Raw genomic sequence first — 19,364 nt, 5'->3', positions numbered from 1 at the left:
AGGGTCTTGGTGGACCATTTAATGATTTCTGGCTGTTGTAGCAATTGCAATGCACTGTGCTAGATGCTGTATGATTTCTGATTTTATTTTTGTTGCTTTTAGTCTTATACTTTTATTGCTTTTTATCTTATACATTGTACAGATAACAACTTATATGCATTTAACTTGTGCAATTTCAACTTTACACGGTTGAAGACCAACTGGTTGAAATCACACAAATTAAATGCATGGAAGGCGGAGTGCTTAAAATGCTCTTTTTGTGCAGGGTTTTCCTGGAGTGGAAAGATCTTTTAAGGTCTCATACTTGCTTACTGGGCTCTGAGAGGCTTCTGTGAGACCCTGTGAGATATTTCAGAGCTTGGTGAGCAAAGCAGAGAGCTTAAAAGTGCTCTGTGATGCTTGGGGTGGGGTAAGACCTGCTGGGTGTGCTGGCTGTGGAAGGTAAAATGCTTGTGTGTGAGCAGTTCCAAGGAGTTCTTTTTGACTATATACGATTTTGGCACCCCAGAACCTAACTTCTGTGAAAGTTGTGAGTTACCTGTATTGTATTTCATAGAATCAAAATTGTAATATAATAAAAAACAATATAAGCAATTAAAGTACATTTAAAATCAATGTGAGTACAGTGGTACCTTGGTTTATGAACGTAATCCATTCCGGATGTCCATTCTTAAACAGCTGCGCTTTCCCTAATGAGGTCTCCCGCCGCTGCTGCCCTTCCACCGTTCGGATTCCGTTCTTAGACTGAGGTAAAGTTCTCAAACTGGGACACTATTTCTGGTTTTGTGGAGTTTGTAAACTGAATCTTTCTTAAACTGGACTGTTCTTAAACTGAGGTACCACTGTATTGAATGTACTGTATGTACTAGTCTTCAAACACAAATCTACAGGCACACCACAGACCACCTGAATGAAGCTTAATAGTTTTCTGTGAACCTGGATAGCAGTCATGACTAGAAGCGGTTGATAGGATTATCCCTCATGAATTCTATGACTACCTTTTACAGCAATTTACTAATGGCTAACACCATGTACTGTGGCAGTGAATTGCATAAATTATGCGCTGTGTGACGATATACTTCATTTTGTCTGTTCACATTCTCTGTTTAGTCAGTTTCCTTGTATGGCCCCTGAGCTCTAGTATTATGAGGGAGAAACATCCTTTTTATCCACTTTCTCCATACATGATTTTATGAATTTCTCTCATAACCATCCCATTTTCATTTCCCCCATGTAGCCTTAGAGGGCTATTGATTCAGCCCTCAGATACTTTTGGTTGGCTTTTTCTATACTTTTTCTACTTCTACAATATATTTTCTGAGACGTTGTGACCCAAACTGTACATTATGTTCCAAGGACTGCATGGCCACACTATAACTTTGTATAAAGGGTTTTTGTTAGTAGCAGTTTTGTTTTTAATCACTTCCTAATAGCTTACATAGAGTTTACATTTTTCACAGTTGCCACACACGCACACATACAAACAGAGGCAACATTTTCATTGAGCTATCTATCATAACCCAAAGAGCTCTTCTATGATAAACTACTGCAAATTCAGACCCTATATGTGAAGTTAGGATCTCTGCCATCTGTATCACTTTGCTCTTTCTTTGAACTGTATTTAACTTGCTTTGGTTCTGTTCATTTCATATAGTTCAGAGAGATCCTTTTCTGAGCTCTTCTTAGTTAGCCAGATTTGTGGGTGATACTACATTATTTGGGGAAACAAAAGCTAAATCACTACTCATTCGTAATCCAGTTTGTTTATGAACATATTTAAAAGCACTATTCCTAATACAGGTCATTGAGTCACTCCACTAATTGCATCCTTTCACTGTGAATACTGTACATTTATTACTACTCTTTGGTTTCTGTTCTTCAGCCAATTCCTAGTCCATACTGGTGAATTTAGTCAGGAGCCATTGGTGAGAAACCTTGTCAGAAGCTTTCTAAAAATTTAAGTATGCACTGTATACTGGATCATACTTATCAACAAGCCTTTGGACGCTCTCCAAAGAAACATAACATATTAGAGAGGCAGTACTTAGTAGAAACCATGGTGATTGTTTTTCAACAGGACTTGTTCGTTTATATGCTTGATCATTTTAAATGTTTTCCATCAGTTTATCTGAAACTGGTGCTAATCTGACTAGCCTGTAATTTCCTGGCTCTCTCTTTAAATATTATAGTTGTATTGACTCCCTTCTAGACCTCTGAAATGGAAGCCGATTTTTAGTGACAGTGGGTGGAATTCACTTGTGCCCTTCATTTTGCAGAAGAGCTTTTGATTCATTGGAGACCTCTGGTAACAGGGTGGGGCTGAGTCAATTTTTGTCAATTCCTTCTTCCTCCTAGAGTCCCCTCCATCCCCTTGGGGCACCCTTTCATAACAACGAAGAATATGTTGCAGAAGGTTTCATGAGAAAGTGGGAATTGGCAAAATTTCCCTCCCCTTTTCCATTAGTAGGGGCCTCTGATAGTTCCAAGAGCCTTCCACTCATAGAAGGGCACAGGTGAAAATACGCATTTCCAAATGCAACTAGGCAAGTGGCTAAATGTACTATGTATTTGTTCATAATACTCAATTTTTGTGGAGACATTGGCAAATAGAAGCAAGTCAAGGTACCGTATTTTTCGCCCTATAGGACGCACCGGCCCATAGGACGCACCTAATTTTTTTGGGGGGGGGGAAATAAAGGGAAAAAAATTATTCCCTCCCCCCCCAGGTGCGGGGCTGGGACGGGGAAGCCCGAGCTTCCCCAGCCCCCAGAACATGCAGCTCTCCGCAGGTCGTGGGAGGCCAGCGCCGGGCTCCCACGGCTGAAGCTAAGCATGGGCATGTTGCGCCTCCCCGCTGTCCCCGAGCTTGCGGGGCTGGCGGCAGGGAGAAGCGGGCTTTTCCCGCCGCCAGCCTCCAAACGACGTCAGGAGACAGCGGGATGGCACGCTGCACCTCCCCGCTGTCCCCTGAGCTTGCGGGGCTGGCGGTGGGGCTTCAGCGAAAGCCTGCATTCGCCCCATAGGATGCACACACATTTCCCCTTCATTTTTGGAGGGGAAAAAGTGCGTCCTATAGGGTGAAAAATACGGTATATAGGGAGTCCAAAGTATGACTGTTTAATAATCCATACTTCCTGTGGAAAGTATATTTATTGTTTGTGTGTTTTTCAGTATCTGGCCACATGGATTTGTGTAGTCACAGCATCAAAATTGCTTTGGATTGATTGCTTATGTTAAATTCATTCTTTTTTTCAGAATTCATCTATGAATAAAACAATGTGTGAATTGTGATGGGGGGAAATGTATCAATATTGGATCATTATATTGGGTAAGTGTGACTTGTAAATTCTGTCTCTTTATAAGGAATTACGGTCAGGTGTAAAAATTTGTGCTTGCTTTAAATCACCTGTGTGCAGGCCTTAAGTGTGATCCACTGTGGGTGACCAAGCTGCCCCCCAAACTGAATTTTAAGGGGGAGTGTGCCAAAGAGAAGACACTTGGGAATTTCACTTGTCTTCCTCCCCATCGCAATCTAGCTCCAGATACACCCACTGGCATGATGCCTCCAGCTGCCTTTAGGAGCAAAAAAGTTTACCTCCCTTTTTATAGATCTGTTATTATTTTCTTTGTATATTTTTACTTTCCTCTTTTAAAATTTCTTTTAAAATCTTATTCCATTTCTCCACCACATTTCCCCTTTTTCTTGTTAAATTTGGAAGATCTGAATCATGTCTAGCCCATCCTTTCTAAGCCTTGGGTCTCCATGTTGTTGGACTACAGCTTCCATCATCCCTCACAACTGTTCCTGCAAGGGTGATCGGAGCTGTCATCCAACATTATTTGGGGATCCAAGGTTGAGAAAGTCTGGTCTAGGGTCTGGAGAATATGTATTAGGAGTTTAGGGGAGGGGAATTAAAATGAGCAGCCAATAGATGGGCTGCTTTCATTGTAAAAATTGTATACAGAGAAACAGCCAAGCAAAGTGAATTGTTTGGAAAGAAGAGACACGTTATTGTGTAATAGTTTCAGTATGATAGTAAGAAAAATCACTAGCTTTTGGATCTATGTAATTTTATGTTGGTTCTCATAACTTTCAGGAAGTGGTGTGCTGGAAAGGTGGAACTTTAACAAGCAATGCTTTGAAATGATGAAAAGTTCAGAGACAAATTTATTATGGAAAAAGCTGCATGATACTATAGTAATACTAGGAGAAGTCCTAGGTGCCTTTAAAAAAAAATCTGGTGTTGCCTAGAAATTTGAAATCTAGTTCCAACTCTAAACTGTTCTTTTTTTACTTACCGTATTTTTCGCTCTATAAGACGCACCAGACGACAAGACGCACCTAGTTTTTGGAGGAGGAAAACAAGAAAAAATATATTCTGAGTCTCAGAAGCCAGAACAGCAAGAGGGATCGCTGCATAGTGAAAGCAGCAATCCCTCTTGCTGTTCTGGCTTCTGGGATAGCTGCGCAGCTTGCATTCACTCCATAAGATGCACACACATTTCCCCTTACTTTTTAGGAGGGAAAAAGTGAGTCTTATAGAGCAAAAAATACGGCATATTGGCAATGAAATTAAAGTAATGATAAGCATCTGAAAATAGCATCAGAGCATCATAGTACTTCTATGGTAGTGATGTTTTTCTTCCTCTTTTTCATATGTATTCTTTTTAAACAAGTGTTGGTGTCAGTTGTTGATGAGAAATAGGTTATTTAACATTTAAAACTTGGAAACTCATTTCCTTTCTTTTGGTATTATTGGTCTCTGCTCGTTACATTTTGATGACTCATTACTTCACATATCAGAATTCACTTTCCTTTCATCAAATGCCTGCTGCTTAGTTATTCAGCTTGTGGGTTTCATTCCAGTGGGATATGGCACTTTATAAACAGCACACTTTCCAGTGACAACAGGATAGAATTAGGGCTGTGAAAAAAAAAAGTAAGTTGTGCTCTACGTTGTTAGGCATTAAGGATTTATCCAGCTTGCTGTCAAGATACTTCTTTAAATTCACCTCCCTTTCTCCAGAGGGATTTGGGACACTGAGTTTGGCCTGGAGATTGATTTAAAGAGGTGACAAAGAGTATTGTTCAGGGGCTGGAGGTTCCTCATTTCCATTCTGGAGGACTCATCTAAAAGATAGATGTTCTGTAATTAGTATTTTGTTTTGTCGTGATTTAAATTCTTGTTGGCACCTGCCTGTCTTGACAGTGGAGTGCGCCCAGTGGGTGAGGGAGTCAAATCAATGTGTTAGCAGCATCAAAGTGACCTTTCCAGAGCTCAAACCTGGGGAGTGTGTATGGAGGTCCTGGGCTGCCCAGCAGCCTTGCTGATGTGGTCCAAAGCAGAGCAATCCGTTTGGCACCAGCTTGGTTGCAGAAGTTGCTGGAAGGAGAAGTATAAAGCACCAGCCAGCCTTAAGGACTCCATTCTGGATATGTGTAGGGTCTATCCTGCAAGGCAGCAGAGGTTTAGGATCAGTTTTCCTTCTCCTAGATGGGCTCCCTTCCCAGGTCGAAGAGCCCCATCTGCCCCTCACTTCCCTCTATAGCACATGCAGAAACTGCCTTCTTGACTGTTGGACCCACTATTGGTCTCATCCTCTCAGCATTTCTTTGCATGTAGGGGAATTAGTGTTTTAAAGTTAGTGTTTTAAATATTCAACTTTTTGGCAGTTTTTGACCCAAAAAGTCACTTGATCCAAGAGTGTTTTTGTAATAATTTTCTTTCACACTTGGTACTGCAGAATTTATGTATGTCCAACAGATTTTGTAATGTGAACATAAAGAATCCTTCTAAAATTATATTTTACAACATCCCAGACACCTTTTAGGAAAGGGGAAAAAAATAGTCCACAATAGAAAGCTTTGCACGAAGTGGGATAGAGGAGGGCATTGAAATAATATATTACAGTGGTACCTCTGGTTGCAGATGGGATCCGTTTCGGAGCTCCAGTCTGATCCTGAGGTTTCTGCAACTGGAGGGACCACTTCTGCGCATGTGCGTGGGGTGGTAGAGCACTTATCCACATGTGTGTGTGGTGAAACCCGGAAAAAAATACTTCCGGGTTTGCTGCGCTCGCAACCTGAAGGATACGCAACTGAAGGTGTGCGTATCCAGAGGTACCACTGTACTTTGTTGCATGCTATTGATGCTGTTATTTAAAGCCTATTCTTGCTAGTTCTTGAAAATGTATTATTGCAACTTAAAGTGAAATAATAGTTCACCTGTAGGCATTTTTATATAATGACTCCATCAGTCTGATGGCTCAATCATTAAACAATTTTAGCAGATTTTTGCAACTTAGTCTTGGGGAGATTTAGCTTCTCTTGGGATGTGCTATGGTGTGTGGTATGTCTACTTATTTAATGTGTTATTTTGATGTGCACTAATGTTGGAGCTCAGCACATTTCTAGAGATCAGTTTGAATTTCGTGACTTGGGTGTTTTAGACTTTACAAAGATTTATTAATTGGTTGTTCGCACCCTTATATTTTTGTTTGTAGATACTGTGTTGTAACATGTAGGTGATACATTTAACAACATGTACACAACTCTGATATTTTGTGAGTTTATTGTTGAACCAATAAACAGTAAACTTCTAATCATATGCTGTATGTAATTTATACATTTACCTGTATGCCTTTGTCCTTACATGCTTGATTAAAAAACGTTGTTGTTGTTGTTGTTACAGAAGCACTTTAAAAACCAGTAAATGGTGCTGATAGAAGATCTACTGAGATTATATTTTCCTGTAACAACTACGAAGGAAAAATACTTTGCGAATGGGATGAATACACAAGCAGTGACTGCCAGCAGCAGCTTGCTGACTCACAGTAACTAGCTGGAGCACTTAACTAGTGATGTGTCCATTTCTACTTTACCCCATTTGAGCTTGCCTGTCTTGAAAGGGGAAAGAAGTTCAAAGTGGAGTACCGTAAACTTGATATGGATAGCAAAAAGAAAGACAAGGACAAACTGGATGATAGAATGGCAAGGCCTAGTGGACGATCAAGTCACAATCCACGAGGCAGCAGCTCTTCAAACTCTGGAGTGTTAATGGTTGGACCTAACTTTAGAGTTGGAAAAAAAATTGGATGTGGCAATTTTGGAGAGCTACGATTAGGTAAGATTCTGCTCATTTAATTTTGGATGCACATGCCTTTGAAACATTCAAATCTGTGTTGTATGTTAACTTTGTTTCATTTCAAAATAATGAGGTTTGTTTATTTAGACTATAATACAAAATTATGACTGCTGGTAGTTACTATAGATTTGTCAGCATAGTGTAAAGGCAGTACATTTCTGATATCTTGGGAATGTAATTTTTGGACCCTTGAATGAATCCATGCCATATGCTGTGGTAGGAATATTCGTTTGAGTACATAGATTGCAGGTTGGCTCTTTGGGTACAATAGATTATCGAATATTGAACTTTGGATCATTGGATCTTCCGTCATCATTGGTCTTGATTTGTGTTGAATTCCAGGAGTGGAAGTGGCATTCTATCTTTTTTTTACACGTTGGCCCTTATTTTCATTGCTATGCATTTTATTTAAAGAATGGGTAGGTTTGGACTTAACAGTATTGGATTAATAAACCATACATTCATTCATTCATTATTTTAAATAATAAGTTTTTTAAGCCTTGAGTGAGCATTGACACAGTATGCTTCCTACTGCTTTCCTGGCCTGACCCTAGTATTTCTATTATGGTTTCTTTAAATCACTTTCCCCATTATGTTTGAAAAGGGGAACTGTAGCTCTGAGGTTTCCAATCTGTGGGCTGCGGACCCCTAGTGGGCCATGGAATTAATCACAAGTGCTCTGCAAAAGCCTGTGAAGACTGGGCATAAACTGAGCATCAGGCTCTCATCCAAAAATGGGGAGGAGAGAGAGGGTGGCTGTACTGGCACCTGCCCTGCTGCTGCAGCCATGGCAACTTTTAACACGTAGAGTCCTGGGTCCCTTGCAGTGGTGGCTGTGCAGGGCTGGGTAAGGGACTGGGCATTGTTCACACCTCTCTATTTATTTATTTACTCACTCCTTCCTTCTCCCCTCCCTTCTCATTCTGTCTCTCCTATTTCTTCCCTCCCATTATCTTTCTACCTCTCCTTGCCACCATTGCAGCCACAGTGTCCCCCTCCCGCCAGCATTCTTCATTGAAACAGACTGCCCCTGGAGCCTTCCCAGCAGGCCCCTCTGGAGTGTGAGAGTGCATAACAGAAAAGCATCACATGAGGTGGTTCATGGACACCTATGTGAACCTTACTTCCAAGAATTTTGCCCGAGTGTGCTGGCTTACCACACATTGGAACCACTTTTGTCTTTAAGACCAGTGACAAGATGGTCTTGAACTTGCTTGCCCTGACCCAACTTTTGGAACTCAGCACTGGAAAGTCTCCCTGCAGGTGCCACCATGTGCTAACCTCCATCTTCCACTGGTGAAAATTCCTCCCATTTTTCAGGTGGTTTTGAGACACTCCCCTCCACGATTCTGGTAGGGCTGTGTCTCAGAATCTCCTGCTGAAGAGGGTATTTTAACCATTTTAGCAATGCCTGCTGAAAGAAGGAAAGAAACTCCTTTTAATAGTTCCCTGCACATGACATCACTGCCCCCCCCCCCCGCAGTGGTGCAACCTGTGTCCTTTTGGGAGGCCCTATGCCCAAGCTCCTTGGGGCAGTCCACCATGTGGGCCTTTGTGCCTGCCAGGCTGACATCACACCCCTACACGTAGTGCATATGGCAGTGTTCACCCACTTCCTGCTTTACCCTGCTGCTACGGAGAGGTACGGTTCAGTGTCCATGATGTGGCACTCTCCAAGATGGTGGACCTGTGGGGCAAGGCCAGAACAATTAGCATACAGGTCCTCGTACTTATAAGGTTGGGACCTAGATTACTTTCCTTTGGGACACCCTTCAATTCTAGTTAGTAAAGTGACATTATTACAGTTCCCTGTTTCTCACATAATGGAGAAACTATTTTAAAGAAATTGCAGAAGCAGCACAGGAGAAGAAGGGGCATGTAATCCAGTGCCCTTAATTAACTTGTGGTTTATTATGTCAGTATTGTTATGTCTGGACTAGTCAAATAACATGGTGCTAAATATATGTTAATTGCTATATTTCTAATTTACTAACTCAAAATTTTAGAAGCAGAATAATCATCACATTGGTTGTTCGAGCTTTTATTATAAATATAAGCACATGCAATCAATAAATACAGTCCATGCAAAAAAGAAGGAAAAAAAGACCAACAAGTATTGTATAGTTACAGATAGGTAGCCGTGTTGGTCTGCCATGGTCAAAACAAAATAAAAATAAAAAATAAAAAAATTCCTTCCAGTAGCACCTTAAAGACCAACTGAGTTAGTTCTAGGTATGAGCTTTCGTGTGCATGCACACTTCTTCAGATACACAGCGTGTATCTGAAGAAGTGTGCATGCACACGAAAGCTCATACCTAGAACTAACTCAGTTGGTCTTTAAGGTGCTACTGGAAGGAATTTTTTTATTTTTTATTTTTATTTTGTTTTAAGTATTGTATACTAATTTCATTTATATAAGCTGTGATCAGTTATCAAACTGTAGGTATGAGGAGAGAATACTGATCATATTTGTACCCTTCTGTTTCTTCTCAATAACTTTGTGAAAGAAGTGATGCTGAAACAGTCACAGGCCCAAGGCCACTGTGTGGCTTCCATGCCTCAGTATGGATTTTAAATTTAGGCACATCAAGTGTTGAGTGTATATACTTCACTATTGCTCTCAAACATTTTATTGAAACAAATTTCATTTTAACGTCAGGCTAGCAGGCTTATCCCACTTTTATTTTTTTTAGATGGCTGCCAAATTTGTTTCACATATATCTTTAAATTTATCTATGTCTTATGATTGGAAAAAGGAGTACTTTTTATAAAGTGGTCTTCTGTAATGAAATGAATAAGAGCAAGCCATACTATCTAAGCACATGTGCCAGTTCCATCTGCATTGCAATAGTGCCTAAAAGAACATCTATCTCGGAAGCTGTCCTCATCATACTCCCAAACTGATTCTCATTTCAGTAAATATAAAATGCAGGCTTCCCAACAAGTCCACAAATTACTAGCATGCTACTTATAAAAGGGGCTGACATCACAGGGTCACACTTTATGCATAAGAAATAGGCCAGCACAATACAAATAAAACTACAGGTTTATTTTTCATGCCAGGTGTAGAGAACAGTTGGGTTCCCTCCTCCACGTCCAGCATAGAAGTGCATCCCACAGGATCAGACGAATAGCATATCCCTTGGTTTCTGTACTGGATTTGGAGAAGGGTACTTTTTATATTCCATGTCACATGCGAACACATGCAGGGGGCTGCTAGTGATTGGGATAGAGCATTCCATTTTTCTGTCTGGAAGCCCATTTGAACTCTACACTTGATGTAGAGGCAGCAAAGTACTCTCCTCTAGGCCTAGAATTGAAACAGAAGAGGCTGCTGGAGGGAGGAAAGGACAGAGAGCTTCATCTCTCCTCCTTTAGACCACAACTCATTCATTCACTTGCATGTTGCCTATGATATGTTTTGTTTTAGTAAATAATTTTGTTCCGCATGTAAGACTTACAGCACAAACCTATGCATATTAATATTACTGAGAAGCAAATTCCACTGTGTTCAGTAGGACTTGCTCCCTAGTAAATGTGTTTAGATTTAGAAACTAAAAGCTTTAGTATATTTTTTTCTTCAGAGTATGATTAATGATAAAGCTAATGAAAGGGCTCTGCTCCAACTCCTTAAGGAGCTCCAGCTCCACATTTCTCATAACCTTTGAGGCTATGATTGAGCAGCTGCTCATGAAGCCAGGAAACAGCTGGCTCACCTATGCTACTTTCTACCATTTCTTAAAGAATAAAATATTCTTTTCTGGTTCACAAAATTTCTCCCACTTTAACTGAAAAATACTTTGTTGACACACCAGTTAGCAAAAAAGAAAAACAGATTCATGACATCACATCAATAACATATGGATGTCCCAATCATATCAGTAGTCAGGGTTACATGATTTCTCCCACAGCCGTGCCAGTGGCCCTCAAGGATGAAAGACTCTTGATGGTGGATATAACTATGAGCAAAATATTCACCTGTTACTGACACAAGAATAAGTCCAAGCAGTAGAGGGCCATGCTTACTTTTTGGCAGCTACTATGGTGCAACAAATTTGTATTACCTGAACCCAATATGACTATCATCTGAGATTATGGTTTATGGGGCAGGTGTCTGGGAGGAAAAATGAGTAACTCTTTTTTGATGATGTCGGCATTCATCTAGCCTCTTGCTTCATGCTAAAAGCTTCATAGTGATTCTAACTACCGTATTTTTCGCTCTATAACACGCACCAGACCATAACACGCACGTAGTTTTTAGAGGAGGAAAACAAGAAAAAAAATATTCTAAATGAAATAGTGGATATATGATTTTTGTGGTTCATGCTGTTGCCACAGACATGTGATATGACAGTGAGTTTCGAATAGCCCAATGCAAAAATCCTGAGGATCCATGTGGATCCATGCTTTGTAACCACGGAGGAGGGAAGGAAGGGGAACCATGGATCCTCTGCTCACGACTGCAGCAGATCCCCGCCCCCCCGCCCCTCGCAGGCATTCGCTCCATAACACGCACAGACATTTCCCCTTACTTTCTAGGAGGAAAAAAGTGAGTGTTATGGTGCAAAAAATACGGTAATTGTTATTTATAGATAAAATAGCAAAGTGTTGTTGGTAGTGAAAGGCTTGATTATTATTTTTGTTGTTGTTGTCTTGCCTTTCTATAAACCTCAAAATAGCTTTAGGTTTTGACTATATGCTGAAACATTGATTAATGGAACATATAGTTAATAAACTAAATTTTGGAAGGGATGAACTTCAGTAAGTTCTATCTAATATTGAAATATATGCTGAACTGGTCACTTATTTAAAATAATTGCCCATCAAAGTTAAATGCTCCTGTGGATATGTCAATAAGTAGTGTTCCTGGGATTTTTGTTTTTGTACTCATAGATTGCACACTGGGGATGGACTTGTGATTGTAAAGTTGTGGAGTCTACTCTGTGTAACTGGACTTATGTTTCCTGTTTGAGTTGTTTTGTTGTTGTCCTTATACTGTACTGAAACAATACAAATTATTGGGATAAAAAAGTGCTCCTCATTGACTTAGAAATATCCACATTTGTTTCAGTTCTAGAAATATAAAAGTAAATCCAGCGAAAATACTATTTATGATCATTGACGGTCTTGTCCTTTCAAGTTAAGCTACTCATGGAACAGTTAAGTGGCATAAACATTATTGGGAAAAGCAGGCAAAGTCTGTCTTTCTGTTGGAATTTGTAACTTTATGTTAATAAGTAAAGTGCAATGTTCTGATATTTTTATTTTACATTCTTCAGTGGGAAAAAAAAACCCCTCCCCTGTTGTTTAGGTAGAACTCTGCAATTCTTTAACTACCTTTTGTGATATCTCTATATAATTTTAATTAAAGGGCAGCTAACTTATTAGGGAAAATTGTGTTGATATGAGTTGTAATTAAACACTTTAATCAAGGCTTTACAGTTTAAGAGGGTTATAAGGTCATTAACTTGTTTAGGTTTGCTTATTGTTTGTACTGGAATAATTTTCAGAAATTGTTTATGGTTGACTAAACAATGAATAAACATTGCATGCTCAGAATAATCAGTTAAGCTTCTTTAAACTATATTGTATTTCATTGGTTGCATAGTTCATCACTGTGTGTTAATAAAATACGATTATACAGTTACTATGCCTTGGATCCTAAATTGCCCCTTCATTTATGTAAGGCGGGGGAAGAGCAACCTGCAACAGATTCCTGTGCAGCCCCATAAACCATTCCCAATTCTCATCCAATTTCCAAAATAGATTTTATAGCAGCACTGGTGTCTGCAAGTGGGGAGCGAAAGATCCCCCGTTCTGTGATCTTAGTTTCATTCACTGAATGAAAGCTAGAGTCTAAGCCTGTGTTTAGGTAAGCATTGTGATTTTCTGTGTGGTGTGATTTTCTGTGTGTGTAATTGTTAGTTCCCATCTGTACAAACTAAAAGAGGCTTTACTTCTTAAAGTAACAATTTTCAATGCTGAGAGATAAACAAATAGCTCAAGGAACAAGTGTGTGTCTGAAGCTGTCAGCTGCTGCACATTGGTTTTCTTTAACTAGCTTTATTGTATTTAATAACCAGTGCAGATAGATAGTATACTAATAAATGTTGATTTTTCATGGTCAATAAGAGTTTGACAGACTTTACATATTGAAGCAAATGGGCAAGTTCCACCAACTTTTTATTTCAATGTAGATGTTTTGCCATCTATATCTATATATACATATTACAGAGGTATGAAATCTGACATTCTTCTTTCTTATCTTTCAAGGAAAAAATTTGTATACAAATGAATATGTGGCAATTAAGCTGGTAAGTTGACATTCATTAATAATTACAAGCTCTTATATTTTCATTAACTAAATAATGCTTGCTTTCAACAAGTTGTATCCAAAATGAAAGAGTTACAGGCCTTATTCAGAGATCGCACAGTTGCCAGCTACTTCCACTTTTCCATGATACAGCAAGTCATTTATTATTCAGTATACCAATGGTTAAAATACTTTTCATCAAACCTTTTTGCTAATATGTATAGTTTAATATTTTCAAGCTACTTGTTACTACTGAGATGACTGGCTCAGCACTGGCTTAGCACTCCAATGGGCCCAGCATTTTTTCCAAGCAATTTTTGGCAACATAGAACACCAGCACATGCTCATTCCCTCTGCCACAGCCCTACAGAAAATGGCAATTAATTTAATGTCCTGGTGATAAATACTAAAAAAAGAAACTTCTTGCTATTACAAAGCTCATACCTAAACAGATTATCTGGGTAGTTTCTGTGCTTTGAAAAACATGTGCAACCTTTTAAAATGTGTAATGTTTTACAGTATTATGTTTTTAGATGCACTGGAAGCCACCCACAGTGGCTGGGGCAACTCAGTCAGATGGGCAGGGTATAAATAAAATTAATAATAATAATAATAATAATAATAATAATTAATAATGGACAATATGGCCTATGCTTCTGCTGACCCTTTCTAGTCAATCTTGTCATTGGGTCAAGAGTGCCAGCATTTCACTGAAGATCTGTGTTCTGCCCCTTGTAGTATTGTTCCATATTTTCTAAGCTTTTTGGTTGCCTATGATTTGCTCCTGTTAAATACTTCATTTAGTGTTACTGATCATTATATTTCAGCAGTGCTCCTCTACATGACATTGTATCTAATGCCTTGAGTTTTGGACGTGCACGTATTTGTGCACCCCCCCCCCCCGCCATTGTTAATAACCAAAGGGAAAGCACAGACGCTTTGATTTGTCCCAATCGCCCTTGGCATTAGCTGTGTGATTAAAATCTGGGGAGTTTGGCTGTGAAAGGAAATCATCTCTGTCTCCCTCTTCCTCCACCCTTTTACTGAAGTGGTGTCTGGTGAAAAGGTGGACTAGAAGATATTTAGAAAAGGGGAGTGGAGTGGTCCTCCCTGTTTCAGAGGATCAAGGAAGAGAAAATAAATACTGTGTACATTGACCTAACGTGAGATTTTTATGTTAGGGGGCACTCAAAACAGTTGCTTGCCTTGGAAGAGGGATCACTTAGGGAAGTTACTATTGCAGTAGGTGCATGTTTGTGCCCATATGCTTTTCCTGGCTGCTAGTGGCTTGTGTTCCTTTGAAACTGAGATTTCTACTCCTGTAATTGCTAAATTAACAGCACCTCCAGACATTGCATATATTTTAATTCTGCCTTTGACATCCAGTGTTTCTTCCTAATCCCAAAGAAACATTTTTGAAATGACAGTTCTATATGCAGTATGGAGTACAAATTAAATGAGGTGTAAATATTGTATTATCAGTATTGCACTGTGATAAACAGGTTTAAGAAAGTAAATATTGTCAAAGTCTCTTTTGGTTGAAAGAAAATTGGAAAGATACTTCTTCAGATAGCAGTCGTATTAACATTGTTGCGTTGAGAACTTGACTTCTAAAATCTTGGTCTCTTCAGGAGCCAATGAAGTCAAGAGCACCACAGCTGCACTTGGAATACAGATTCTACAAGCAGTTAGGATCTGGTGGTAAGTATAATTATCTAGTTGTAGCATAATGTGAAGTACTACAATAATGAGGTTATAGATTGGTTAATAAAAGTCCCACAATTTGATATGTAAATATTTGTGCATTTTATCACACACAAGTATATTTAATGTCATTGGTTTATATTAATAGTCACAGGTACTTGCTACACAGTTCATTGAAGCTACATCTAGAATTAGCCTGATGACAATTTTCCGTTGAAATCGCTCAGATTTCTTTTACTCTGGCCAGTGTTCAGCATATGTGTTTGCCCTATGGAAATACATTTTTCAGAGGAAAAACATCTGCCAGTGAAAGTTAGGTACCTCGATCCTTGTAAGGCTAGTTTGGAGAAACTGTTGCTGAGATTTAATTCCATATTGCAATATAGTATATAACATTCAGTTTGACCTTACGTGAGTAGTAGAAAATGTAGCTCAGAGACCAAATTGAAATACTTTGGTGAGGCAGCTGTGTTCAGAAAATATGCTTCTGCTGTTCTCCATGACCAGAACTGGGTGCAGACCTTACTGGCTGTCTTCCATGTGTGTATTTTATGCCTATCATTATGGAAATCGGTCATAGGATAAGGTGCTACACAGTAGCTTATAATAAATTTAGACAGTACTCCTCTTTGGATAACTTCTACCCTGTGTATCATAAGAAAATGCACCCCCCCCAGGAATGACAGGAACCAAGAAGCCAGAAATGCAGGGAATAGAAAGTGTTTGCCTCATACATTTGTTGAGTCTGAAGTTCTTAAAAATCCACCTGGAATCCACTGAAATAAAGATGTCAAAACCAGTGTTCTGGGAGCAGTAGGAATTGGTTGTTCACTCATTTCTATTTAGTTATGCTTCACCAAATCTCTTGCCACTTCTTTCAGTACTGTTTAGTCTTCATTGTCCTTAATTATAGTGGTAACCCCTGAGGTAGTAGGTTTGAATAGATTGAAATTATATTGCAAATCCAATACGCTGCTATGATTTATGTAAGAAATAGTATGCCAAAGAGCTTTCTTACAAGTTTTGCATCAATTCCATGTTCTGCTTGCTGGTGTTGCATGTTCTCCAAAACCCAAGATGACCAACATATATCACAGCGTGTTTGAAAATAAAGTTTCTAGTTTTTCTTTGTTGCCCAAATTGCAGTAGATGAATCATATTAAATTGCAAATCATATTAAGTTGGAGTTAAAATAAAATGTGGTTTAACAAGAGCAAGCAGAATGCTGGTATACAATCCTGAAATTGCAGGCACTTCTCTCTCCACTCCTGCTGTGCTGGATAAGAAACAAAGTCATAGCCTGACTTGTTTTGGCAGAACCTGGTTTCTTGGTTTATTCACTTGCTCTTTACTCATGGTTTGTTTTGCTCTTTTCCTTGCCAGTGTGGCAGCAGCAGGAACTGGGGAAAACCAAAATGCCTGTGATCTAGCAGCGTGCACCAGCATAGTCCTTGTTCACATAAAACCACATTTCATTTTAACTGATTTAATGAGATATGAGAACCAGACTAATGCAACTTAGGTTGCTAATATTTTTCATCTAGAACAAGAGTATGTACATGACAAAACTATTTATGATTATATCTTCTATACTGCTGTTACAAAAGAAGATGTCTATTATAACTGATTGCATTCATGTCAGACTTTTAGTTGACATTGTTTGGAGAATTGTTGGCCGCCTAAATTTGAACCACAGTAGTGAAGCATCAGAGGGCATTGTTTGTTGTATTTTCTACCATATTTTGATGATGTTTAGTTCATAGTTCTGTGAACAAGAAACTGGATGTTAACTTTGACAACAAAACAGCTTAATATGATAAAGTACTTTGTATATATTATTCAGTAGAAATGTTTTGCATGTTAGCAGCATCCTCTATCTGTATGTATCATGTAGATAGATTTCAGACACTTTCCTAAACTACTTGGAGTTACTGAGGGGGTCTGTTCTACAAGTCTAGCCCCCATACCATAATTGGGCTTTAAAATAAAGCCAGCTATTGGTTTCAATAAGAAGTTCTTTTCAGCCTAAAACCTGCTGGTGGGGGTGGCACAAAGAGTGGGTGTTGTGGGCTGGAAGGGGAGGATCCATAGGCTCCATCCAGCCCACTAGTTCCCCAACTTTGTTGTGTTGGGATGAAAGCAGCATAGTGATACTGGTGCAATATGGGTAAGCTACCTTTGAGGATCCCCCCAAAGCATCAAAAATATCCAATGTAGGGCATGTGACTGAAACTCTGTCTTCAGCTACTAGAACTATAGAATTAGATTTGAAAGGCTTCTCGGAGGTTATCTAGTATAGTACCCTGTTCAATGCAAGGTCTGCAATGCAGCATACAACTACAGCATCCCAGACAGTTGGCCAGAAGCCTTTTTGTTTGATGTACCTGGTACCTGATCTTGTCAGGATCCATTTCTTGATGTCATTAGGTTTTGGCCAGCACCAGTAACAAGTGCAGTGTTGGATTCTCATGAGCAAATGTGACTTGGCTCCCAGCTGCCGCCTTAATGCATGGGGAATCTCACCTGATTTGGAAGGGATTTGCTGCCAACAGGGCCTGCCTTTCTGTGAAGTGTCCTGTGTCTGCAGAAGACATTGCTGCTGCTTGCTGACTAATGGAGCATTGTTAAGCCAGCACACACTTTCCACCTATTGCAAGATAGATGAAAATGCCCCATATGACAATAGGTTTAGGCTTATTCTTGATTTTTCAGCTCCACTTGATGTAGAAGTTTGTATATGTTCTGTAGCTAGCTGGGTAAAGGTTGAATGGGAGAAAAGCAGGCAATCTCTGGTATCTCTGCACAAGCTGTTTCCGTTGCTGAGCTTCGATATTTTCTTTCAACACTGACAGAGGGATCAGAGAGAAAGGAAGGGGAGGGGTAGCTGAAAATAGAGGTCACAAGTAAAGTATACCACTCCCACTGATCCCCCCCCCCCCCCGCCCAAGGCACTGCCTACTTTTGATTATGGCACTTGATTGTTTTCCATGGGCCACAGGCTCTTCACAGAAAACATGTTCTCTGAAACATGCTTTGAATAAAATACACCACAAATCATTTGTAGCTTTTTCTTTGGCCAAGGAAAACTGATACACTAAGTTAAGGAGCATTAGGAAGCACTATAACTTTACATATCTGCTGTTGGAAAATACAGTTTATTTGGGGTCTTACAGCATTTTTTAAAATAAACACAGGCATACAGCTTTTAGTCCAGATTTTGAACCACTATTGATAGTAATAACAGATAGATGATGATGATGATGATAGTAAGAGATGCACAGGCATATCTTGTTGATGTATCCCTGAGAATGAACAATAGAATAATCTGCCTATATCCATATGGTGATAGCCAACTTAGATTCATTTATTTCAATGGGTCTGCTCTGAGCATTATCTAAAGCTGTAATTGCAACACCATTTACTTCCACGCAAGCGCCATTGAATTCAGTTGAACTTATTTCTGAGTAGACACGGTTAGCTGCATAACAGTGCGGGCCTATCGCCCATACACCATTGCATGCTCTTCTAGATAATGTTTCATAAAATTGCACTGGGATTGTTTACTTTTCAGAGCCGCTGGCTCAAACCAGATAAATGTTTTAGGTCTGAACTACACATGTGCAATGTATTATTAGATTCAGGTTAGCTTGATTGATCTCATGCACTGTGAAGTGCTTATTCTTGAGCTCCATAGATACAGTTTGTGGGATTTAGAAATTTGCAGAACCTTGGTTCTGTTGTAGCAAACAGAAGATGATGGACAATGTTCAGTATAGACGTGGGCAAAATGCTAGAAATTCTAGCATCTTCTGGTAAAAATACTAAAATTCATTGGTTGTAACTTTATATTTTATCTTGATGGCAGTGGTGCATGACAGCCGTTAAGTAGACAATGTGCTAGACTTTGCAAGATACCATAAGATTAGGCTTCATAAAGTTCATTGTGTACCTTGTGTGTGGATGTTTATCTTGTAATTAAGTTATTGTGCACAATTACTGGCAACCTGTCATAGCAAATAATTAAATACCAACATTTAAGTCTGCACATTCCTAGGATTACAAAACCTAGTATTTCAGTATAATATTTCAGGTACAGCCCAAACTACAATGAAAAGGGAGAACTTAAGAATTATTTAGTGAATCAAATATTTCCTGCAACAAGAAACTTAATAGTGATAAGTAGCTTAAAGTCTGTGGAAATC

At 39.3% G+C, this 19,364-nt stretch overlaps 1 protein-coding gene across 7 annotated transcripts in view; it reads left to right on the top strand.

Annotated features, from left to right (window-relative positions):
• CSNK1G3 (casein kinase 1 gamma 3) overlaps positions 1-19,364 on the top strand; it is a 50,127-nt gene that overhangs the window by 4,179 nt on the left and 26,584 nt on the right. For all 7 annotated transcript variants that reach the window (XM_081880529.1, XM_081880527.1, XM_081880528.1 and 4 more), the window contains exons 2-5: positions 3,256-3,328; positions 6,693-7,124; positions 13,419-13,459; positions 15,090-15,159. In XM_081880529.1, the coding sequence (XP_081736655.1) occupies positions 6,947-7,124; positions 13,419-13,459; positions 15,090-15,159 (289 nt within the window). In that variant the 5' untranslated portion in view covers positions 3,256-3,328; positions 6,693-6,946. The remainder of the gene's footprint in view (positions 1-3,255; positions 3,329-6,692; positions 7,125-13,418; positions 13,460-15,089; positions 15,160-19,364) is intronic.

Source organism: Podarcis erhardii, assembly GCF_964252035.2.
Source record: "Podarcis erhardii genome assembly, chromosome: 11".
In the NCBI taxonomy this organism is placed as follows: domain Eukaryota; kingdom Metazoa; phylum Chordata; class Lepidosauria; order Squamata; family Lacertidae; genus Podarcis; species Podarcis erhardii.
The sequence above is the reverse complement of the archived record's forward strand: the minus strand, read 5'-3'. Positions and strand labels throughout refer to the sequence as shown.